The following is a 25,505-nucleotide window of genomic DNA, read 5'->3' on the forward strand; positions in this document are numbered from 1 at the left end:
AGCCGACCGAGCAGGCGAGCAGGCAGGCGGGCCGGAGACAGGAAGGGGAAGGGCGCGGGAAGCGGGCCGCCCTCTCCAGCTTCCCTCGGTGCGCAAGAGCGCGCCAGCGGAGCGCAGGCAAGCTTGCCGCCGCGCTGGGGACCCGGATCTGGGCGCATCGGTAGCGGATCGCGGAGGGGAATGCTCGCCCGGCTGGGCAACCGGCGTCCCGGGGAGACGGCGGGACTCTAGGCCGGCCGCCTTTGGGTTCCCGGGGGCGTCGCCGGCTGCGGAGAGGCGGAGATGCGCCGTGCGGGTAAGGGGGAAGAGTCAGCAAAGGAGAATATTTGTATTTTCGGGGTTGAGAGGATGCTGTCGGAGCTGGGTGGTGTTTTTTTGCGGACGTCTCGGGACCCAGCTAGGTAACAACATCAGGGTAGAAGAAAGTGGGGTAGGAGGAGGAGGAAGATGATGATGTCTATGGGCTGGATTGCTTTTTGCAGATGTTTCATGACCCATCTAGGTAACATCATCAGTGCTAGAAGAAAGTGGAGTGTGGTGGAGAGGAGGATCATGACTGTGGGGTCCTTCCTTGGTGCTTCTGAGCATCGTTTGTTTTCCTGCAGACATCTCATGACCCACTAGGCGACATCATTACTGCTAGAAGAAAATGGGTGTGTGGAGAGGAAGATCCTTGGTGCTCTCTGAGCTTAATTGCTTTTTTTGCATGACCCATTTAGATAACATCATCAGTGGTAGAAGAAAGGAGGCCGTGGGAGGGAGAGGGAAGAGGAGGAGGATTAGCACTGAGGAGTGCTTGGTGCTTTCTGAGCTTGGTGGTTTCCTTGCAAACATTTCATGACCCAACTAAGTAACACCATCAGTCTAAGAAGGGAGCAGGGTGGTGGAAGAGGAGAATTGTGGAGCGTAGCTTGGTGGTTTCATGACCCAACTAGGTGACATCATTACTGCAGATGTGGAGAGGAGGAGGAGGAAGATTGCGGGATCCTTTGTGCTCTCTGAACTGGGGGGCTTTCTTGCAGAAGTTTCATGGCTCATCACACTGATGATGTTACCTAGTTGGGCCATGAACGTCTGCAAGAAAACCACCAAGCTCAGAGACCACCAAGAAACCACTCAATGGGGAGAGTGCCGGGCTGGCTGGTGGAGATGCAGTGGGGCAATGATGCCAGCCTGTCCGGGTTGGGTGTGTGTGTGTGAGAACGGACTGCCCGTCCTTTTCTTCTCGGCCGGCCCTACCTGCCAAGGTCGTTGTTCTGGGGAGAGAATTCAGAGTGGCTTCACTGGAAGAGGGAAGGGGAACTCGAAAGGTAGTCTTCCCAAGGCTCACGTGTTACTAACCCTTCCAAGTGGGCCCAGCCTGGCCGGCAGCACCTTTACAGTGGCCGAAATGGGGTGAGGGGTCTCAAAGTTATGGTGTCTTGTTGATGGATTTGATGAATTAGGGTTCCCTCTCCTTGAACCCCATTCCGGAGGACAGGGTGGTATCACTGAATTCTCCTCCACCCTGCCTTCCTCTTATTCAGAGAAAAATAAGGCAGACGCCACCAAAGTTTTTGCTAAATATCACCTTCCTTCCCCCAAATCTTTTCTACGGCTTTCTGCCCCCCCCCCCCCCCCCGAAAATGCAGAGAAAATGGAATTATTTTTTTTAAAAAGTTAGCATGCAGAGAGGCAGCTGTTTCCAAAAAAGGGGTGGCTTAGGATCCCGGGGATTTATTTGGCCCTTCTTCCCTTGGGAGGAAGGGAAGAGAGGCACCCCTGGCCCCTTCCAGCTGAGCCCTGCTCCAGATGTGCGGGATTCAGGGCTCCTTCCAGCTCTGTGTCCGCCAGAGGACAACTGAACTCCAACATCTGGATGGGAAAGTGGCCTTTTGCAAAGATTAGGATAGGGGGCAGATCGGATTCGGAGGTCATCCTCATCCTGTAAGGGGGTGGTGGAAAGAAGGTTGGGGTTTTTTTGGCGGGGGGGGGGAATCATTGGGGTTGACAAATCACCCCACATCTGTGCGGGAAGGAACTCCGCTTCCCCAGGGCTGAAACTCGCCCTAGATGCATTGCTCTGTGTGTGTGTGTATGTGTGTGTGTGTTGTGCTTTGTTTGGGGGGGGTATCATTGATCCCCTGGGGGTCTTGGTTCCCCCGCCCAGAACAGTCTTGTAGGCTCCTTGAATGGGGTGCGGTGCTGCGCTGGACGCCTTTGTCATGGGTCAAAAGAAGGGATGAGTCCTACCCCTTCTGCCTCGGCCCCGGGTTCAAATTCAGCCGGTGTGTGTGTGTGTGTCTTCCCTCCAGTAAGGGGAATGCTTTGCTTCGGGGTGGGGGGGTGTCACTGCCCGCCCCCCCTGGAGGGTCTTGTTGGGGGGGCTGTCCTGGACCCCTTTGCCAGGGGTCACAAGATGAGTCCTGCCCCTCCTGCCTCGGCCCCGGGTTCAAATCCAGCCCTGGAGGAGAGATGGGGTGTCTTCCCTCCAGCAAGGGGTGAACTTTGCTTGGGGGGGGGGTTGAGTATCACTGGTCCCCTGGGGGGGGTTTCTTGTTAGGGGGGGCTGTCCTGGACCCCTTTTCCAGGGGTCAAAAGAAGGGATGAGTCCTACCTCTCCTGCCTCGGCCCTGGGTTCAAATTCAGTAAGGGGAATGCTTTTCTTTGGGGTGGGGGTGTCATTGGCCCCCCTGGAGGGTCTTGTTGGGGGGCTGCCCTGGACCCCTTTGACCTGGGTCAAAGAAGGGATGAGTCCTGCCCCTCCTGCCTCGGCCCCGGTTCAAATCCAGCCCTGGAGGAGAGATGGGGTGTCTTCCCTCCAGCAAGGGGTGAACTTTGCTTGGAGAGGGGGGGGGTTGAGTATCACTGGTCCCCTGGGGGGTTCTTGTTGGGGGGGGGCTGTCCTGGACCCCTTTTCCAGGGGTTACAAGAAGAGATGAGTCCTGCCCCTCCTGCCTCGGCCCCGGGTTCAAATCCAGCCAGCAAGGGGAGGGGGGGTCTTCCCTCCAGCAAGGGCGGGGGAGGGGTCTCCCCCCCATAGCCCCACCCGGAGGACGGGAGAGAAGGGAAGGGAGTGGATCGACTGAGTCCTCCGGAGTGGGGGGAACCCAAAGGAGTGGGGCACCCTGGGCCGGTGGGGGGAGGAGACCGGCGACCCGCGGCCCTCAGGAGGCCCCGGCAGGGCCCAGGCCGAGCCCGTCCGGGCGAGGGGGCGAGCGAAGGGGCCGGGCAGAGCCGCCATCTGCGACGGGGGGGCGAGGGGGCGCGGCGGCTCCGCCCCGGGGAGGCCGGGCCAGGAAGCGGCGGCGGCGGCAGCGGGAGAGGCAGGCCCGGTAGGCCGCGGCGCGGGAGGAGAGCCCGAGGGGCGGCGGCGGCGGCGGGAGGTTGGGGGTCTCCGGAAGGGCCTCTAGGCCTCAACCGCGCTGAGGGCTCTGAGGGGAGGGACTGCAGGTCCTATCAGCCTTGGCTTGCCTGGGACTCCAGCTCCCACACGCCTCGTCCCCCTCAGACTCCAGCTCCCAGCTGCTAGGTTTGCCTGGGACTCCAGCTCCCATCAGCCTGGCCAGCCTGGGTCTCCAGGTCCTCGTTGCTAGGTTTACTTGGGACTCCAGCTCCCATCTGTCCTGGTTGCCTGGGACTCCAGCTCCCATCTACCCAGCTTACTTGGGACTCCAGCTCCCATCCACCTGACCTGAGAGGCCCAGTTTCCAGGCTTGCCTGGGATTCCAGGTCCCATCCGCCTGGCCTGCCTGAGACTCCAGGTCCCATCCGCCTGGCCTGTCTGGGACTCCAGCTCCCATCCCCCAGCTTGCCTGAGATCCCAGCTCCCATCTGCCTGGCCGGCCTGGGACTCCAGCTCCCATTTGGCTCGTATTCCTGCTCTCATCCACCTGGGACTCCAGCTCCCATCTGCCTAGTTCTTGTAGGTGCTGAATATCTGAAAGTACTCCAGTTCCCATCTGCCTGTCACCTGCAGGCACTGCGGTGAGTGAAGTACGTCGGGGTGTGTCTGGGACTCCAGTTCCCATCCGCCTGTCTCCTGCAGGTACTCCTGCGGGGCGAGTCCCGCACACCTGGGATTGTGTGGGACTCCAGTTCCCATCGCCCTGAGCACTGGGAGTGGTGGGACAACATTTGGAGAGTGAGTGCCATGCCGATTCCCACCTTCCTATCTTTCATGAGCCCAGTGCCTCTAGTAGTGCCTGGAACTACAACTCCCATTCGCCTGGGTCTCAAATGCCTGGATGGACATGAGTCAAAGATAGGAAGTCAAGATAATCCCTCATCTTCTCTAGCCACAGGAGGATGGATGTTGTAGTCCCACATATCTGGAGGGGGAGGGGGTGCTAATAGAAGGAAGCTGGGAGTTTTTTTGCAAAAAGGAGACTTGTGGGAGGAGGAGCCTGCCCTACGGAAGGGGATGATGGGATATGGGGGCATTTGTAGCTTTGCACTGGCATGCTGCTCTGTGACCGTAATAAAGATTTGATTTGATTTGAGCATTGCTTTGTGGAGGGGAACATGGGATACAGGCAGCCCCTGTGCCATGGATCGGGCTGTAGTGGTGGGGTTAGTGTTATACAGCTAATCCTCGACTTACGACGACAACTGAGCCCAAAATTTCTGAGGTTAAGTGAGACATTTGTGAAGATGGTTGGGCCAAACTTTACGACCTTTCTCGCCACAGTTGTTAAGCAAATCACTGCAGTTCTTAAGTTGGAAACCTGGTTGTTAAGTGAATCTGGCTTCTCTCTTGACTTGGCACGTCAGAAGGTCGCAAAAGGGGATCACGTGACTCTTGGGACACAAGATGAAGCAGGTGCCAAGCATCTGAATTTTGATCACAGGATGATGGGGATGGTACAAAGGTTGTAACTATGAAATATGGTCATATCAGTGGTGGGTTGCCAATTTTTTTACTACTGGTTTAGGTGTGATTCCTGTGCACGCAAGTGCGCAAAAGCGTCCATGCGGGTGGGCGGAAGCTCCCACCACCACTACTACAGGTTCGCCCGATCCGGACCAAACCTGGAGTAATCCACCTCTGGTCATAAGTCCCTTTTATTCAGTGATGTCATAACTAAATCCACTGTTGTCACTAAATCACTAAATCCACTGTTGTGAGGCAAGGAGTCCCTTTCTAGGTAGTCACTTAGCGACCATTCAGAGTTACAACGCTGAAAAAAGTAATGACTTTGGACCAATCGTTGCACTTATGACTATTACAGTATCCCCCACAGTCACAGTGATCAAAATTCGGGGGTTTGGCAATCCGTATGTATTTATGATGGTTGCGTAACGGTCCCTGAGTCATTGGACCACCATCTGTGACCTTCGCAGCCAACTTCATCCTCAATCCTCTTTTAACGATCCCATAATCCCTTGCAACTGAATGGAGCTAGCAGAGTGTTTAATGGCCGGATGCCCTTCCTGTCACCAATGCGGAGTTTTGTTCAGCAGATATATGCTCCTTGTGTCCGGAGAGAGACAAAATATCTGCCTCGACTTCCGACAAGTAAAATTACTGAGGAAGCAGGATTTATTTACCAGGCAGCCCGATTCACTTAACGACTGCAGTGATTCCCATAACAACTATTGGCATGACGGCTATGGAATTGGGTGCCACTCAACTGCTTTGCTTAGCCATAGACATTCTTCCCCCTATTATGCTTGTATAGGGTTACCTATATCTTTGGAGTTGAGTTGGGTATTCCAGGGTTTGGACAGTTGAGGATGAGTAATTTAAGGCTATAAAATTGTTCTAATTTAATGAGTTTTCTGCATTTCTAGCCATTCAAGATCAAAAATTCAGCAATGACAAGGTTATGGACTCCCATTTCACATGACGTGTGGTGGATATGATCAGAAATCGAAGCAAATAAAATGATGTTGAGGTTAGTTTGTTTCCCCTCTTCCTTCCCCCCCTCCCCACTTAAACTTTTATCTGCGTTCAGATGAGGTTTATCTGCTGGGTTAATTTGGGGTTCAGGCTGTGATGTGGAGCCAGGCCTCTTGATTAATCGACTGATCCATAGAACAGCAACACAGCTTTGAAAAAGATTTCGGACATTAAAAAATATAGACTCACGTAAAGCTGTCTTTAAAATTAAGAATAAAAATACTATACACAAATAAGGAACGGAGAACTAGATGATCATGAAGTCATTATGTGAGTTTACTTTTGAGCTCAGCACGATGCAGATTTCACACAGACAAGGAACTACCACCTAGAAATAACTTTACCAAGGAAAGGAAAAACAAGGAAAAGTGTAATTTTAGGCATTTTGCAGAAAATCCACCCCATTGTTTGCCTGGAAAAAGAAAAAAAAAAAAAGAGCAATTGCACCAGAGTCAAGGGAGGTGGGTGGTTTCTAAATACGATATATAAAAAATATAGATATAATAAGGTAAACATGGTGTCAGAAAGATCATTATGAAACTGAATTCAGCTAGGAGTAGCGAAGGCCCTTTAAGTCGAAGGAAATTCTCCATTTGGTTTGCTTTCTAAAATTTCTGTGGTTACGAAGAATATACAGAGTTTCAGAATACACAATATACTTTCAAAACCATGAGACCTGTTTACCCCCTGCAATTAACCCAGAAATAAATTCAGATTAACTTAGGTGTTTTCAAATGTTCTCTAGAGCAGGGGCCAACTCTGGAGCAACATGTGGCTCTTTCATCCCTCTGCTGCGGCTCCCTGTCACTCAAAATATGCGTCACAACAACCGCCAATGTGCGACACCCATCAGCATGCAATTTATTGAGCTTTTTGACCCCTGGTAGGCCAAAACATTTGAAAAGTTTCAGAAGAAAAAAGAACATTTAATTCAACTACATCTGCTAGTTTTGTGGCCACTCAGGAAATGTCAGGCACCGGAAGGATTTTGTGTTTTCTTTTCTGTGGGAAACGGGTCCAAATGGATCTTCGAGTGTTTAAGGTTGCCGATTCCTGAACTAGAGACCTGTTTTTCCCAGAAGTTGGTTGTGTACAAGTTGCAGACCTATTTGGCTGCCATGTTGAAAATGGGTTGGTTTTACTCATTTTAAGACCCCTTAAAATGCTGCCCTTCGTGTTGCAGGGAACTCTTTTATCGCTGATTCTGAGTTGGCGGGTGTGTTTATTTCAAGAGGATGTTTATCGGAAAGAGAGTCAGTTTTGTTGTTCTCCATCGGCAGCACATTTCGTGGACGTACAGGTGTGATGGAGATGTTTTGTAAAGGAAGGGCACAGGTGATGCCTTTGCCTCTGGGTGCATTTGATTGTTCAGCCTCCCTTGAGTTCTGCAATTGGGGTCTGAAAAAAATCTCAGAAGAGAGTAGAATTCGCTAGCAACCTTCCTCTGCACATTCGCGCCCTGGCAAAGGTTGCGTGGAGAACGGTTTTGAGAACAAAGGAACGTCTTAATAACTTTTAACATTCGGTAGACGGTTTCTGAGTATACGAACCAAAATACTCCCATTTGCCATGCAGAGCCTGAAGAACAAGACTGGCAGACTGGCAGAGAACAGGGACATGCGTTCCAAAGAGCCAAACATTGTCGCCAAGATCAAAAATGTAACTGGAATCTCCACCACCTATTAATCACTTCTCAAAGGACGCAATCGAGGTTTGTACTGGCTTAATTCTTGCATGGGCTTGGCAGAATAGATGATTCTAGGCTGGTTAAAAGAAAGACAGATGAACAGGCATTCTCAGAGCAGATATATTTAGCACTTGGACTGGTTAAAAACTAAAAAATATATTTGCATGTCTCAGAACGGTCAGACAACAGTGGAAAAATGGCAAAAAGCATTTCAGGGCTCTACCCGATAGTATTGATAAAATTGAGCTTACCCAGAAAAAGTGGGTTTGGGGCTATTTGCAGATTAGTTAAAATAGGGTTTTTTAAATATGAATAATAAGCACTTTTAATCAGTGGCAATCTTGTTTGTTAAAAATGTCAACCTTTGATGTGTGCAATTTACTTGATCCTTTGATCTAGTGTGCAATATACAGGTGGTTTTCCCCCCACCATATGCTCTTGCTAGAAGTACTAAATGGTGCAGATTTTTTTTAAAGTCTTAATATTAACAATCCTAATTGTCCCTTGTTAATAGTGAAATAATTTGAAGTGGATGAAATTTCTAAGTAAACAGAATTCTGTCTAGAGATGTGTTTCTTCTTTTATTCTACAGCTTAGAGTCTGTCAGATCAATTCCTGATTGGCATTTTTTTTCCTTGATATTTTAAAGGCCTGTCTCTTCCTGAAGAACAATTCAAATGAATCTTGTTTTCAATTTCCATAAACAGCTTTTTGCTGAAGGTTTAGTTTGATAATCTTAAGCCCTCATGCAATTCAGTTAAAGATCATATTAGTTACGCTTGTTATAACACAGTAAAAACAATGGAGTTTTAAACAAGTAGATACTATGATATTTCAATGAACAAAGATGCAAATTTACCTTGGATTAAATCCCACTGTAATGAGGTCACCTGAATAACCTTTTCCAAAAACCAATGAGGCTACCACAACAAACTCGGTGAGGTGCTTGGTGTTCTCTGAGCTTGGTTGAATCTTGCGGACGTTTCATGCCCAAACTAGGTAACGTCATCAGTGCTAGACTAAAGTACTAGCACTAATGATGTGACCTAACTTGGCGATGAAGCATCTGCAAGAAAACATCCAAGCTCAGGGAGCCCCCAAGGACCTCCCTTTTCAAACTCTGAGCTACAAATGTTCTCCTCCATCAGATATAAGTGTGTTTACAATTCCTTAAAATCAAGGATCCCCAACCTCTGGGCCTCAGCTCACTCCCGGCTGCGGCCCATTTGGGCTGACCGGAGAGTGAAGGTGTGAAGGGCAGATGTCTATGGAGATTCTCAGTCATCCAGGTCATGGTTGTCCCAAAGCTGCTTTTTTTCCCCAAGAGGCAAGTGGACTTTCTGATTTTTCTTTGAAGATGTTTCACTTCTCAACCAAAAAGCTTCTGAGAGAAGCTGAAAAAGCTTCTTGCATGAGAAGTGGGTTCCACGACAAAATCGCGCTCGACGAAAGCGCGTACGTGACGTCATCACAGCGCGACGAAAACATCGCACTGTGATCGATTAATGTAAAAATAAAGCGAAAACCTTACCCTAACCCCCCCCAAACCTAACCCTAAACCTAACCCTAAACCTAACCCTTAACCTAACGCTAAACCTAACGCTAACCCTTAACCTAACGCTAAACGTAACCCTAACGCTCTAAACCTAACCCTAACCCTTAACCTAACCCTAAACCTAAACCTAGCCCTTACCTTTATGTGAATCGGCTTGCTTTAATTTTATTTTTATTTCAATTTTTAATTTTTTTCGTCGCGCTGTGATGACGTCAAATGCGCGCTTTCGTCGATCGCGCTTTTGTGGACCGCGGTTTTGACGGGTCACGGAGAAGTGACATGTCTTCAAAGGAAAAACCAACCAATAAAAAAGTCCAATCGGCTCTTGAAAAAGCACCTTTGGGTTTGAAGGGTAGGCGGGCCCAAAGCCCCTTTAACCAGAAGTCAACGAGTGTCGTTTTCTGGCCCACGTAAGTTGCCTTTGAATTGTTTTTCCCGAAGGACTACCGGACGCCATGACGGTCACCCTCGTCTGCGACCCCTCCGAAGCCACGGAGCTGTGCGCCTCCCAGCAGCTCTACCTGAAGCCGGTTGCGAAACTGACCATCAGCGTGTGCTTCCCCCGGAACACACCGGATCGACCCGGGCTTTCTCCAAGTGGGAAGTGATGGACAAGCTGAAGAACCTGATCTCCCCGGACCAGTTCACCAGCGTGAAAGTGTCCAAGAGCACCAAGGCCTTCATCCGGTTTGAAGCAGAGGCCGAAACCAGGCGCTTGGTCTCCAGCCTGAAGGAGAAGCTCCACGGCCAGCGGATCACGCTGAACGGATTTAAGGAAGACCTGCAGGTGGTCGCTACGGAAACCCCTCCCGACGTCCCGCCTACTCAGGAATCCGAGCCCCAGGACAAGGCCCCAAAACAGCCGGAGGAGGAGCCGCTAAGCCGGGCGGTTCCCGACTGCGTCCATCTGGAAGGCCTGCCCTGCAAGTGGTTCGCCCCCAAAGGTTCGGAGAGCGAGACCCCCAGCGAGGAGGTCTTGAGGACGGTCTTTGGCGCTTTCGGGACGATCAGGAACGTGGACATCCCCATGCTGGACCCCTACAGGGAAGAAACGGTGGGGAGGAGCAGGAACCACTTCGTTTTCCGCGGGATGAGGTCCTTCGAGGCCTTTGTCCAATATCAAGAGTCCGAATCGTTCTCCCGAGCCATGGAGACCCTGAAGGGCATGAAGCTGATGTTCAAGGCCGACGATGGCAAAGCTCTCGCCTGTAACATTAAGGTAAGGCGCCGTGCCCTCGCGGGGACTTTCAGTAAGCCAGGATTCACACACACAAAAAAAGAAACCCAAACGAGGCCAGAAATAGTGATCGATCGAGTCTGGAATTGGTCGATCTGAGAGTGCTCATCCGCTCTGCTTCTTCTCCGACGTGGCGCTTTTTATGACTGCTTTGCCAAAAACTAGGATGGACTTCCAATTTTTGCCAAAACAGCGCCCAAAGCCAAAGCAGGGGTTCGCTTAACGTCTTTGGCACATCTGCTTCATGGCTGCTGCAAAAATGGTCATTGGGTCTGGCGGGCGGGAGATCTGATTTAAGACTGTGCCGTTAACGATTTTGATGGGTAGGTCCCATGACCGTCATAACTTGAGTGTGACTTCTGGTACTTTTCTGTATTTCGTTCTAGAGCAGGGGTGTCAAACTCGATTTCATTGAGGGCCGCATCAGGGCTGTATTTGACCTCAGAGGGGCGTGGCTGTGGGGGGCGTGGCCGTGGGGGGCGTAGCCAGGTCGACGTCACTCGTGTTGGGCACGCCTTTGGTGGCCAAGTGCTAAGGTAGAACTTTCCTTCCTTCCTTCCTTCCTTCCTTTTCTTTTTCTTCCTTTTCCTTCCCTCTTCATTCTCCTTTCTTCTTCCCCCACTTTCCTTCTTTTTCCTTCCTTGCTCTCTTCCCATCTTTCCTCCTCCTTCTTTATCTTCCCCTTCCTCCTTTCCTCTTCCCTGCTTGCATGTTCAAATGCAGAAGGGGAAACATTTCTGCTTTTTCTTTTCTTTTTAGTTTGTTTTGCTAGCGCCCCCCCCCCTTTCCCCAGTTCCGTTTTCAGACCTGCAGGCCTGATCTAAGCACCCCACGTTCCTTGAGTTGGATACCCCTGTTCTAGAGTGTAACTCTTTTGCCTACGAGTAATAAGCAACTGTATGTGTATATACTGTGTGTTTCCTCGAAAAATAAGACAGGGCCTTATTTTCTTTTGACCCCCGAAATAAGCACTTGGCCTTATTTTTGGGGAGGTCTTATTATTTTTGAGGTGCAGGAGGTCCGTGGTCACCTCATGGCTGCTGCTGTGTTGCAGTATTTCAGGGAGGGCTTATTTTCGGGGGAGGGCTTATTTTGGGGAAAGAGTATGTGTGTGTGTGTGTCTCTGTGTGTGTGTGTAGGTGTATGTGTAGGTCCGAATTAGCCATGCGCTTTGTTGTTGCTGTTTTGAAACAGGTGACATCCGACGCCACTAATCATTTCAGTGAGAATGCCATAAAACAGAGAACCCTAGAGAGATTAACCCTCCAAGGCCTAGAGCGAGAGAGAAAGAGAGAGGAGAACAGAGGGAGAAAAGGGACGGAAAGGTGAGGAAGTTAAATCATTGCCTTTCGTTATCAAATCATTCGTGTTAATCGTTCTTTTATTGGAAGGGAAAACAGTCTGTGGGCGGAATTTGACTGAAAAGGCCAAATCACGTTGGACCTCCCTGCATTTCAAATTGTGGACCAAGAGCATTGACACATTTTTTTGGGGGGGGGGGGAGTTCATCATGGTCTTTTTAGACCAAGGACAAGTGGGTAGTCCTTGACTTATAACAATTCGGTTAGTGACCAAGTTTCGATGGCCATGAAAAATGCGAGTCTTCCCCAATCCTCACATGCGTTTACAATGAGGGTTGCAGCTTTCGACCGTTCATCACCTCCCGCAGCTGCCTTCTCTCCAGCAAAGTCAACAGGGGGAAGCCAGCTTTGCTTAACGAACCTTGTGATTCACTTAACAACGGATCGTTAACACAAGATGTGGCTCTTTCAGCAGCAACCTTGCTTTAGTGACAGAAATTCTGACCCCCCCACAATTACGATTCTAAGTCGAGGGCTGTCCTATTTTTCCATAATTTGTTTTGGGTTGGCTAGCGAAGACGCCAGCGGATCAATCCCATCACGTTCCTTCAAAACAGGCTGCTAATTCCTGGAAATCTTTCTCAGGACGCTGACTCGCCTCCTGAGATTTCAGCAAATGTTTTTCCCCACCATCCCACATATATTATTTATCGTGTGAGTTTGTACTCTCACTGCTAAATACTAGTAGTGGCCAAAACCTTTTGGGAAAACTATACAGTGTTTTTGAAGTTTGATGGCTAATAACGCCGCTTTTTTGGGGGGGGGGGAGTAATACCATAAAATTATAGATCAATGGAAAGATAATTTAATCAATAACGCCATGCAATAACTTTTATGAGACATAAAAGTGGCTTTTTCATGCAATTCTAGATCTCAGGCCAAAATCCTGCAGTCTGCGCCGAACAGTCCTTGTACTCAACTTCACATTGCATTGCGCCATTACATCTTGTATACACCCAGATGGTTTTCTTCTGTTACGTAGGCACAGTGTCTTAATTCTTCTATCACAACTTGCTGCACAACCCTGTGTGGTTTTGTAGTGACTGAGTCTCCTTATACCTCTTCAAAAACTTAGAAATGCCACCTTTGGTTTAAGTTTCCACCATTTTGTCTTTTAATTTCTTTTATAACTCTAGCCTTGTTCACTTAATAATACTATTTTACATCACTTTCTGGGTGACCAGTCCACTCTTTGCACCATTACTGTAATTTTATTATGTTTTACAAGCTCACTAAATGAAAGAACACACAAAAAAAGCAATCAAATTGTTAGCAATCGCATAACACACTGACAAATATCTTCCTCTCCGCTTCAATCCATGGCATCAATAACTGAATCCTACTGTCATCTCATTGGCTCATTGCCAAAACAAGATGACACCTGATTGGCTCTCTAAATACTCATGCTCATTGGCTACAATCAGAGGGAGGAAAGCTACCTGCTATCAACCTAAGCAAGTTGTGCTTCCTTTTTTTTGGTTATTTGGCTGTAACCTTTCATAGAATACATATACTTGAACACACTTTGTTGCATTACATTCTTGATTAAATTATCTTTCCATTGATATATGATTTTATGACGCTACTTCCAAAAAAAATGTGCTGTTATTAGCCATCAAACCTCAAAAATACACTTTTCCCAAAAAGGTTTCCACAGTTTTGGCCACTGCTGTAGATTAAAGTTGAGTGAGGGTGTTATCTTTTGCACACTGCATTATAATAATTATTATAGTTTTAACTTCCTAAGTTCTGGCAAATGTTGCAACGAAACATAACTTTAGACAAGACACAGGTAAATTCAGCTGGAGAACTACTCCTGATCAACATGGCTGTGTTCAGTGATTTACATCTGAATAATGTCTGAATAAGCAGATTCCAAAGTCTGTAGTAATTTGAGAGCTAGTTTGCAAATAGGTTGGGCCATCAAACATCATAGGTATAATTGCTAATGGCTTCGCTTGCTCACTTTCTCACTTGCTGCCGTTCTCTTACGGCCGAAATATGTCTAGCCTGAAATAAAATTATCATAAAGATCACGATGCAGTTCAAGATCCTTGAAACCTTAGTAAAAACCACACCTAGAAGACTGCGCTCAGTTTTGGCCACCACACTATAAAAAAGATGTTGAGACTCTAGAAAGAGTGCAGAGAAGAGCAACCAAGAGGATTAGGGGACTGGAGGCTAAAACCTACGATGAACGGTTGCAGGAACTGGGCCTGGCTAATCTAGTGAAGAGAAGGACTTGGGGTGGGGCATGATAGCAGTCTTCCAATATTTGAGGGGCTGCCACAGAGAGGAGGGGGTCAAGCTATTTTCCAAGGGCATCTGAAGGCCAGACAAGGAATAATGGATGGAAAACGAACAAGGAGAGATTCAACCTGGAAATAAGGAGAAATCGACCCATGGAACAGAACCTTCGGAGGTTGTGGTAGCTTCATCCCTGGAGGCTTTCAAGAAGAGACTGGACTGCCATTTGTCAGAAATGATGTAGGGTCTCCTGCTTGTGTGTGGGTGGGTTGGACTAGATGACCTACAAGGTCTCTTCTAACTCTGTTAATCTGTTAAAATCCAGAGCGGACTGTTACATCTGCTTGTAACTTTATAGTACTGTTGTTTTCTCAGTCGGCTTTGCTTCTCCCAGTGGGTTCTGCAGACATAAAGTACACCTGAGGCTCTCTTAGCTTTTCTTTTTAATTCTGCAGGGAGGGTTCCAGGCAGTCCGTTGGGTTTGGAACAAAAGTTGTTATGCTACAGATCAAAATAGCTTTGCGACTCTCTCGACAAATGCCGTGCTTACAGGGTTTTCTGTTCCCATCCTTCAAACCACTCAGCAATTGTATATCAAATGCAGGCCTTTTATTTCTAGGGGCTGAATGATAGGTTGCAATTGCGTTTACCCCTTTGTACAAAATTATAACAGATTTAAATAGCGTCTCCCAAGCTGGGGGGGGGGATTATTCTTTATTAAATTTATCTGCTGCTTGCCTCCCCGTGAGGCTTCTTTAAGCTGCTTAAAAATATTTATAAAGGAAGAAGTAGAACAGAAGTAAAATAATAAATAGGAAAAAGCAACACAACGAGATTACGGAGCAGTGATGGCGAAGCTTTTCGGCTTTTCGAGTGCAAAAAAGGGAGTGCGTGTGTAAGCACGCTTAGTGCACACGAGTGTGCTCGTTAGGGGTGCAACTCGGAAGAGGAGCACCCCAGGGGGCATGCACACGCCGGGAAATGAACTCCTGATTTCCGGTGTACGCATACGCACCAATCAGCTAGTCTTCCGTTACTGGCGCACATGCGCACGACAAAAATCAGCTGGATGGCACGCATGCGCTTGCCGGAAACCAGAAGACCAGCTCTTCCGGTTTTTGGCACTGCCATGCGCGCGAAGGTCAGCTGATCATCGCATGTGCACCAGAAACCTGGAAGAGAAACGGGTGTCGGGCGACATGGCTCTGCGTGCCGCTTCGGGCATCCGTGCCACGGGTTCTCCATCATGACTATAGGGAGATGGTCGGTTAAGAGATGCGAGAATAAATTAAAAAATGAATATATCAATATGACGTATTTGCTTCACCCCTGTGGCGTGACTGCTTTAGTTAGCTATGGACCTGCTGTTTTCTCAAGCATAACGGGTGACCCAATTAGAGACCATCACGAGTTACATCGCCATAAGTCAAGGACTATCTCTTTAGTCTGCTGTATCACTTGATCGCAAGGAAGCGGGGAAGGTTCAGAACAGCAGTGGGAAACCATGGAGGGTCTCCTTTGCGAGGAGATTTCTGGGAGGGCCAGAATAACCTGATCCTCCTCCAAGCAGTAGATATAGAAGGAATATCTGCAACCACCGCTTAAAACAGTGTTTTTCAACCTTTTTTGTGCAAAGGCACACTTTTTTCATGAAAAAAATCACGAGGCACACCACCATTAGAAAATGTTAAAAAAATTTAACTCTGTGCCTATATTGACTATATATAAAATGTTTTTCCCACGGCACACCTTACACTATGTCACGGCACACTAGTGTGCCGCGGCACAGTGGTTGAAAAACACTGGCTTAAAAGAGAAAAATAGGTCCAGGAATCACCCCCAGAGGCAGCCAGTAATTTCTTTCGAACACAGCCGATTTATTTCTTTTGTAAAAAATTTGCTGCCACATCTGTGATGACCCATGACTTATTCCCCTGCAAGCTGATTGCCTTGGGAGCCTTGTTATCACCCTGCTGCCCCCCTAAAAAATACCATGAGCCACCTCAGGGCCTCTACTGTAGATAGCTTCCAAGGGCATCCCTCAGATTCTTCGGCGGCTCTTCACGCCAGCCAAGGCTTATGGGAGCTGGGTCACCAAGCAGAGCACTGAGTGCATCGCGTTCCCAATTTCTGCTCTAAAAAGTTCAGCTGTTTACAAGGCCAGTTGCTGGAGAGGCAGCCATCCTGGGGACGAGAAGTTAGATTAGAGATAGTTAAGATAACAGAGAAAGGAGTAGCGTGACCTCCGAGCTGGAGAGAGAGGACTCTATGTACGTAACCCACACAGGAGGCAAGTTTCAAATGCCCTTGGAAAGGATTAAAGCTTTAATTGGGAGTGTCAGCACGGCCTTGATGTACAGCTGCTAATATCTGAATATTGTCGGAGTGTCAAATCTCTCTACCGGCAGCTCAGATTTCTCTCCAGCTTATTTTACATCTCCTTGGAAAATCCCCAAGGCGGTTTTGTACAGTCGGTAGCAATTAGATTTCACCATGGGGGGGCTTCGTTTTATTCTTTTTAACAACCTGCAACACGCGAGATAGGTATGTTCCCCTAAACGGTTCCGTTGTCGCCTAGAAAAAGACGGACGAGGAGGACAAGAAAGGTGGAGAAGGAAGGAGGCGGTCTAAGATCAAGAGGCGGGGAAAAAGGCGGATTGACCGCGAGGAGAAACGCCCCAGGAAGCATCTGAAAGCAACAGCTCCAGAAGGACTCAACTCCCAAGACCCGCCCGAGTGGGAGGAAAGAAAATATCTCTTGGCTCAGAGAAGGGTGGAATCCATCCGACTCCTCACTGTGCTGCTAAGCCAAATACAAGTAAGGAAATTTGCAAGCGTGTATTCCAAAGAACTCATCTTTTCCGTTCTTTTTCTGGGGGAAGATCAACCGATTTAAGTTCAAGCGATTGAGCCACGAAATGTTGTTTGGGGTATGTAGCCATTAAGTATAGCGCTTAGACTTATATACCACTTTCCAGTGCTTTCCAGTCCCCTCTAAGCGGTATACAGAGTCAGCCTCTTGCCCCCAACAGTCTGGGTCCTCATCCTCAAGAGCCGAGGTGGCGCAGTGGTTAAATGCAGCACTGCCGGCTACTTCAGCTGACTGCAGTTCTGCAGTTCGGCTGTTCAAATCTCACCGGCTCAAGGTTGACTCAGCCTTCCATCCTTCCGAGGTGGGTAAAATGAGGACCCGGATTGTTGTTGGGGGCAATATGCTGACTCTGTAAACCGCTTAGAGAGGGCTGAAAGCCCTATGAAGCGGTATATAAGTCTAACTGCTATTGCTATTGCTATTTTACTGACCTCAGAAGGATGGAAGTCTGAGTCAACCTTGAGCCTGGTGAAATTGGAACTCCTGGCAGTGGGCAGAGTTTGCCTGCAATACTGCACTCTAGCCACTGGGAGGAGAGGGAGGAAGGAAGGAAGGGCAATAGCAATAGCAATAGCACTTAGACTTATATACCGCTTCACAGAGCTTTCCAGTCCCCTCTAAGCAGTTTACAGAGTCAGCCTCTTGCCCCCAACAACCTGGGTCCTCATTTTAACCGACCTCAGAAGGATGGATGGCTGAGTCAACCTTGAGCCTAATGAAATTCAAACTCCTGGCAGTGGACTGAGTTTTCCTGCAATACTACATTCTAACCACTGGGAGGGAAGGGGAGGAGGAAGGAAGGGCAATAGCACTTATATACTGCTTCATAGAGCTTTGCAGCCCTAAGTGGTTTACAGAGTCAGCCTATTGACCCTCCAACAATCTGAATCCTCATTTAACCGACCTCAGAAGGACGGAAGGCTGAGTTAACCTTGAGCCGTCAGGATCAAACTGCTGGCAGTGGGCAGAGTTCACCTGCAATGCTGCATTCTCGTCTACTGCACCACCATGGTTCTTAGCAATGGCACGTAGACTTATATACCGCTTCACAGTGCTTTCCAGCCCTCTCTTAAGCGGTTTACAGAGTCAGCCTCTTGCCCCCAAACAATCTGGGTCCTCAAGAATATGCCCCAACTGTTTCTCAAAATGCTTTCATTGTTTTTTAATCTAAGAATTGTAAGCCACTCAGGATCACAAGGTTGAATTGGGAGGCTATAGAAATCAAATCAGATCGCATCAGATCAAATCGAACCGATCCATCTAAGAAGAGTGGTGCGCTGGCCTAGAGGTTGGAGCTCTCACCTCACAATTCTGAGGCCGTGAGTTCAATCCTAGGCAGAGGCAGATAAAGTGGATGAAAGTCAAATGGCACGAGGGAGCTTTCATTGTTAGACTGTGTGAGCATTTTCTTTGCTTCGTTGTGCAGTAATTCCGATTGTCTTCCCGTTTCTCCTCAAGAATTTGTGCTGTCCTCTGGACAAATGGAGGCCCATCTTCCGGAGCCCCAACCCGAAGAGGAGAAGATTTCCTCCACCCCTCCCGTAGAGGACGCACACGAGGAGGACGGGACGGATGTGCCTCACCTTGAACATCCAGAAGCGGAGGATGAGACTCAGCCTGTCTGTCCCGCTGCCCTGCTGGAAAACGTGGCGATCGAAGAAGAGAAAGAAGAGCAGTTCCTGGCTGAAGACTTTCCCGCCTCCCCTCCTTCCTTCGGGAGAGCTCTTTCGAACGAACCCGCCGCCAGGGCCGTCACCAGCCACTTCACGGAGAACGTTATACACCCTTTTCATGCCGGGGGTTTGCTGCAAGTCACAGTCACTCAGGACTGCCACGCGATCGAGTCGTCCCCCGAAAGGTGGGATTACCTGAGGCCCCACTTGGGTTCCTTCAAGGATGCTCCCGACGCAGCCCGGGAGAAGAAGCAAAAGGTTTATGAAACAGATGAATTCATACATTATTTACTGAACTACTACCAAACGCCCCGATACGCACGGATCTGCCCCAGCGCACAAAGCCCATCGGATACCTCTTGGTGGAACAGGGTGGTGTCCTGTTCCGGAGATGGCTTCCGGGTCAAACTGAAGAATAGAGACGAGGACTCTTGGCGGGAAGAGAGTTTAGGATCGGATCTCCCTGAAAACGAGCCTCGGGAGGATAAGGAGGGCGACCCCTGGGAAATGATCGACAGACATCCGAGCCTGCAGAAGACCAGGCATGCCCTCAGGAGTTTAGTGAAAGTTACCAGGGAGAATGGGACGATTCCCTGGAGGAGGACAGTGTCGGCTCCCCGCCGGACATCTTGCGTAGCCCCACCCCAGCAGGAAGCAACAACATCGCTCACCCGAAGACGCCCCAGGAACAAACGACTGCAATGACGGCCTTGTCCTCTCCCACGATGTACAAACTGAAAGATCTGCTGGAAGAGATCAGCAGCGATTCGGAATATTTCAGCGAGGCCTTTAACGAACCCCGGAACACGCCGGAGCAAAGAAACGGCGGCTACCAAGGCAGCGGCAAGACGTGGCCACTCCGCCGCCAGCAGAAGGCCCAAGAGCTCTTGATACGGGTCCAGAACGTGCGCCGCGAGGGCCACGGCGGGAGACGTACCTCCCGCAGCTTCTGCTCCAGCGCGGAAGGGTGCGATTCCCCCGGAATGAAGCCCAAGGCAAGGTTCGAGAGACCCGTCGGGCAACTCTGCTACGAAGAGCCGAAATTCCAGTGGCTGTCCAGCGAAGAGGAGCGAGACCTCAGCTGGAAGAAGAAGAAGAAGAGGAAACGGTTCTCCGACAGCCCCTTCCAGGATGAGGAGGCTCTGTTCCCCGAAACCAACCACCGCGGAGAGCTGGAGTCCTTCAGCGAGATCCAGAGGAAATGCAGCAAGCTCATCCATCACAAAGTGAAATGTAAGACTCTCCGGGCCTTGGATGGGACAGTCAACATAAAAGACCTCCTCCGTTTCGGTGCCTCTCAACTGCAGGAGGAAGCTCGCCAGGTGGCGACGGACAAGGGGAACGCGGACGTCGGCGAGAGAAGGCGCAGAGCCGAAGAGCGGCAGAGACTTTCCAGGCGCCTGGTGGAGAGGTGATAAAAGAGACCAGCTCAGGGATGGAGTAAGAAACGGCGGGATGTGTAGACGGAAGAAGGTGGCCTCCAAAGAACTTGGCGGATAAAGCAAGTCAACGTTGAACGGCCCTCCTAGAAGGGGCCAACAAGACCTCCCCCTCAACTCTTGGGGGTTCCTTGCCTTTCTCCCCTCCTGCTTTGTAGGGTCCTTTCCAATGGAGAAGAAGCTGGAAATGGTGTCCTCTGGTCTCCCGTTGAAATAATCCAGCTCAGCTCGTGCCTGGACTCCGTCTACGGGGGTGGGGGAAACCTTGGGGGGGGATGGAGGAATGGGGTGGGATGGAGGTTAGTTTGGTTGATTCCGACAGACGGTGGGAACCTTGGAAACAATTCGAGTAGAAGTTCGTATTAGGTCATTTTATACCAGCCCTCTAAAAGGGCTTCTCTGCAGAGCCTGAACTTTGATAATATATTGCCTTGGGGCTGGTTGGAGTGTGTGTGTGTGTGTGTGTGTTTGTTTAGCTTTGGGTGCGCGGGGTCTCCTGCATGCTGGGAAAGGAAGAGCAGCATGGGCGAGACATTCCTTGCTTCCTAAAAATAGGTGGCAGAGAGTCGATTTACCAGACTTGAGGTCCGTACGAACTCCCCCTTTTTTTTTTTTCCTTTGAACGACCGTACAATTCGGGAAGTCGTGCGTGGTCCCCCAACAGCTCCAAAAAAAACTTTTTAAAGTCCTCCCCCCCCCCCCCCCCAATTCAAGACCGAGCGTCTCCCCAATATGGTCAGAAAGAGAAACGAGGCAGGAGAGAGAGAAAATACCGTATTTGTAACAGGCAGAAAAGGAAAATGTTTTTTTATAATTTAACGACAAACCACCACCACCACCCCAAGATTAGAAAAGCTTTATCCAGGATTGCACAGGGTGAAATTTTCTCCGATCTCTGCTACTTAACGGGATTCCCCCTTTGGAAAACCAGCTTACCAAGATATTCGTTTTTCTGCTGCTGCCTCATTGTTATTCTGCCCACAAGTTTTGCATTGACTCCCGCCCTGATCTGAGAAAAAAAAAACTCTTTAATCTTCATGGAGTGAAGATGACCTCCAGAATTACGGGGCTCCCCCTCCTCTCCCTGCATTGCTGATCTAAATAATCCCCTTGAAACGGCCACCAGATCCCGGATGGCCGAAGAAACGCTGATAGGGAGGAAGGTACCGGCCCTTCCCACGTACTGGACTGAACAGCATCTTTGGAGGATGCTGGGGTTTAAAATGGCAGAAACTGAAAAAGCATGAAATCTAGCTAGTGCCCTCTCTTGTCGGCATGTCCACCATCCTCAGCTGCTCTTCTGGTTTCAGGTGCACACGCTGGTCTCACGGGCGCCAGAGCATCAGAAAATGGCATAAAAACACCCCCCAAAATGGCACAACCTAGCTGGTTTCCGGCACTCTGGCGGGCACACATGCACAAGCATGCACGCGTGTTCTGGTTTGGGCACAGTGCCAAAAGTGTTCGCCATCGCTGACCTAAACGTTTCAATCTTGCAGCTCCCCGTCTGAGCACCATTGTGGCTTTCTTTGAGCTCCTCTTGCAAATCTTCATTGCATCCACTTTGATCCTGATTGAACGTATTATGCCCAGGAAACTAGAGTCTCCACCTGAGATAGGTGGACATGGCTTTCACCCCCAGGGAAGCCCTCCCGAGGGTCTCCTCCAGTGTAGGCCTTCCCTTCCTTTGTTGGCGTGTTGCCGATTTAGTGACTTTGCAAGAGCCACGCAGTGTGTTTCGGGCAGGTTTGTTTGTAGGAAAATTCTCACATAGAGTCTTTTCCACAGAGACCTCCTTGGCATCCGTGGCACAAAAGTTGGTTTAAACGGTAAAAAACGGAGTTACGGAAACTTTTCTTGATGTTTGGGAAGCCCGTTAGCAAGACAAAAACCTCCGGGGTGGTGTTAAATTGCTCGAAACAAACACAGGACTGGTGAAAACTGAAGGGACCCCCCCCCCTTTAAATGGGGCCGTCACCACATTTGATGATTTGGCCCTTCTTTGAGTGCGCCTACCAAATGGTCTCACTCTGGATCATCGCAGGACCATAATTTCCTAGAGAACAATTCCATGCAAGGGGGGGGGGGGGGCGGGGGGAAACAAGGACATTTGGGTTCCAGTTTTCCCTTCACTTTTAACGTGATTTATTTATTCCACGTCATAGTACTTTTTCGTGATATGACTTAGCTAGCATACGTTTGTTGAACTTGGGCTCCGATAAAAGTAGTAAAAGAACTCAAAAAGTACGCAGGGATTTTTCTGTGCTTTAAGGCTGTTTTTTTTGTGTCCTGCGGCTGGTCATTGGTGGTGGTTTCTTTCGGCTTTGGAAAGTCCCAACTTTAAAACTCTTAAAGCTATAATCTTTTCTTCTTTGCTCTGGTGAGGGAAAAGAAATGCGTTTCCCGGGCGGGTGAGTGAAAAGTATTTTTCTCTATAAAAAGAACTTTTTCGTACTTGCATTGTTCCTTAGCCCTCTGGATCCAATGGAAAGTTAGCTGTGAATAAAATTTGTTTTATAGGACATCCTTCCGGGAACTACGGTGATATTTGTTTTAGTTGCAGACGTGATTTCCGGGTTCCCCCCCCCCCCAGTCCCCCCATTTTGAGTCTTTCTTTCGTCTTTGTTTGGAACTGATTTGCAGATGTGCATACTCTTTTTGAATAAAACGTTTGCGCTCACTTTTCAAAAGTGTTTGATTCCTTCACTGGAAAATCACCGAACCTGTTTATAAGCCTAAAAAGATCACGGAAGAATGTAGCTTCCCACACACCTGTATTGTCCAGCTTCTGGAAAAGGACTTAAACTCTCTCTATCGTATGTATGTATGTATGTATGTATGTATGTATGTATGTATGTATGTATGTATGTAGTGTCTGTCAGTCAGTCTATCATCCATCCACCCACCCACCCATCCACCCACCCACCCACCCACCCACCCACCCACCCATCCATCCATCCATCCATCCATCTATCTATCTATCTATCTATCTATCTATCTATCTCTATCTATTGTATGTATCTATCGTATGTATCTGTGTGTATGTATGCATATATGTATGTATGTACGTCTGTCTAGCTATCTATCTATCTATCTATCTATCTATCTATCTATCTATCTATCTATCTATCTCTCTATCTATCTATTGTATCTATCGTATGTATGTATCTGTATGTATGTATGTATGTATGTATGTATGTATGTATGTATCTATGTATCTATCTATCTATCTATCTATCTATCTATCTATCTATCTATCTATCTATCTATCTATCTATCATCTATCTATCTATCTATCTAATATATCTATCCATCCATCCATCCACCCATCCATCTATTGGCTCTGTGTGTGTGTCTGTGTATGTGTATATTCCAGCATAACTCTAGAACACCTTGAGCAATTTCTGTGTACCAAACTTGGTACACAGATGACTTACTCTCTGGAGACAAAATGCTGAAATATTGAAAAAAAATACCCCTAAGGCCTCTGAGGGTGTGTGTTCTGTTAAGATACAGGCTGCTGTGCCTTAAATGGCTTCCACTGTACTGCCTTAAAATGGCCTCTACTGTACAGCGCAGTGGAGTTGCCATGGTAACGGCTTCATAGTACTTCACAAGGGGGCTCCCTCTGTAAGGAGGAGGATGCAACATTAGCAACTATGTTTCTGGGGGCACAGGGAAAACTATTTTTAACTAATTTGTCGCCGAAATCAGGGCTCTTGCCATGGCCCTTTAGGAATTGTGGTGATGTTCATGGTTGGATGGGAGGACAGCCCATTCTGTGCTTATCTTGCCACTTGACATCACCATTCCTGTCTAATAAATACCCAGGCAACGCCAGGTTATCAGCTAGTGGTGGAATAAAATGTGGATTTCCCATCCACCCTGATTCCAGCCAAGGCGATCATTGTGGAAGATTCTGGGAGTTGAGGTCTACCCATCTCGAGGGGGCAACTAGGTTGGGAAAGAGCTTTATGCGTTGACGAAAGGCCGCCTCTGCTGGCTGAAAATTCTGGGAGTTGAAGTCCGTAGGTCTTCAAATCTCCAAGGTTCAAGATACCCCTGGCCAATATTGTAACTCCTTTATTTTATTTTTTTTAAGAATGTCTCTCAGCCTAGGAGAAAAACGGCCAGTAGCTGGAGTCCAGGTTTATATTTAGAAGCGGGTCCAACCGTCTAAAAGTCGAAGGTGGGTTGGGGTGATCCACACTTTTCATGGGGTTAATAAGCGACTAATCTACGTGGCACCTACTCCATCACTTCACTAGACTTGACACCCCCCTCCCCCCCCCAAACCGAGTGCTTTATGATGTAAAAGGGCTTTGAAGAAGCTTGAAGATCTTGCTGTCTCCATGGCATCCCATTAAGAGCCAACTTGCGGTTGTGTTAAGAGTGTGTATAGGTGTGTGTAAGCCATTCGGAATATTGAAAACTGAAGCAGCATAGAGAAGAGTAAAAAATGCTAAAAAGTTTTTAAAAACTTGCAACAATCAGCTATGCCGCGTGATCGTCGGAACTTTTTTAACTTTTTAAAAGCATTTTTTGCTACTGGTTCGGACGAACCGTAGCATTTCACTCCTGCTTTTAAGGCTGCATTTGGCACTGAGCTATGTGCTGAGACATGTGTCTTCCAAAAAATTTGAAATGGGCACCAGGTTTCCCAATTAGCTTACATCACCAGCAGTTTCAAAGCCCTGGAAAAAGATATTCCATTCTCATCCCCTTTCTTTCCCGGGTGATTTTAGAGCGCAGAATTCCGCACCTCCTATATTAAATCAAAGAAAAACCACATTTGTAGGAAGAATTTATTTCCTCGCCTTTAAAAACAAAGCAGTACAACCAATCCCGCCTTTGAATTCGAAACATCGTTCAGCATCAACTCTGCAAGAATGGTGACTTTAGAAAAGAAGCATTTTTTTAAAAAAATTAGCTTTTGTTAATTATCCTAACGAAGCCCAGAGGTAGGTCACACATTTCAGCCAGTTAATTGTCTTTAGGGCAACAAGCAAGAAGAGGCAAAGATCTTTGAAGAAGGTTTTATATCTGGGGGGAAATGGGAATAGGCAAACAAAAATCTAAATCCTGTACTTTCAATTTACAAAGGTAGAAGTCCGAAGTTACAATATTTATTGCTTGTTGTGAAAAGTAGTGTTTTTTAGAAGCAGAGGAGAAGAGGTCTCTCTTTAGAGCAAAATAGTGAGTATATAAAGAGGGGGGGGGGGGAAGAAACAAACTTGGGAATAACTTCTTTGAAACATGTCTCTTGGTTCCATTGTCCTTTCCCACTTTCTTAAATCCCGCCCGTTTTCAACCGCTGCGAACAACCGCACAAAATGAACTGAACCTCAACTGCACCCACAAATGTACCCAAGAATTAGTAGAATATCTGGGCAGTGGATCCATCATCCTATAGTGAAATTTGGATTTAATATCTGAAATCAAGAAAGCTGGACTACTTGCCCACGTCATTAAGATCCTGCTAAGATCTTAAAGCTTACTAATTATGAACCAATTCTAAGTGAGCCCTGATGATCGCATTGCAGCTAAGACAGG

At 48.1% G+C, this 25,505-nt stretch overlaps 1 protein-coding gene across 1 annotated transcript; it reads left to right on the forward strand.

Moving 5' to 3' along the window:
• Positions 1 to 85: 85 nt before the first annotated feature.
• On the forward strand, positions 86 to 22,165 carry LOC116516145 (A-kinase anchor protein 17B). The gene is given in 11 exon segments (XM_032228550.1): positions 86 to 295; positions 5,773 to 5,876; positions 7,457 to 7,592; positions 9,565 to 9,683; positions 9,686 to 10,342; positions 11,555 to 11,685; positions 14,900 to 14,969; positions 16,547 to 16,786; positions 18,299 to 18,382; positions 18,385 to 19,044; positions 19,047 to 22,165. Coding segments are annotated over 8 exon segments (2,829 nt in total). The 5' UTR covers positions 86 to 295; positions 5,773 to 5,876; positions 7,457 to 7,592; positions 9,565 to 9,578; the 3' UTR covers positions 19,929 to 22,165.
• The last annotated feature ends 3,340 nt before the right edge of the window (positions 22,166 to 25,505 follow it).

Source organism: Thamnophis elegans, chromosome 12 (genome assembly GCF_009769535.1).
Source record: "Thamnophis elegans isolate rThaEle1 chromosome 12, rThaEle1.pri, whole genome shotgun sequence".
Classification (NCBI taxonomy): Eukaryota; Metazoa; Chordata; class Lepidosauria; order Squamata; family Colubridae; genus Thamnophis; species Thamnophis elegans.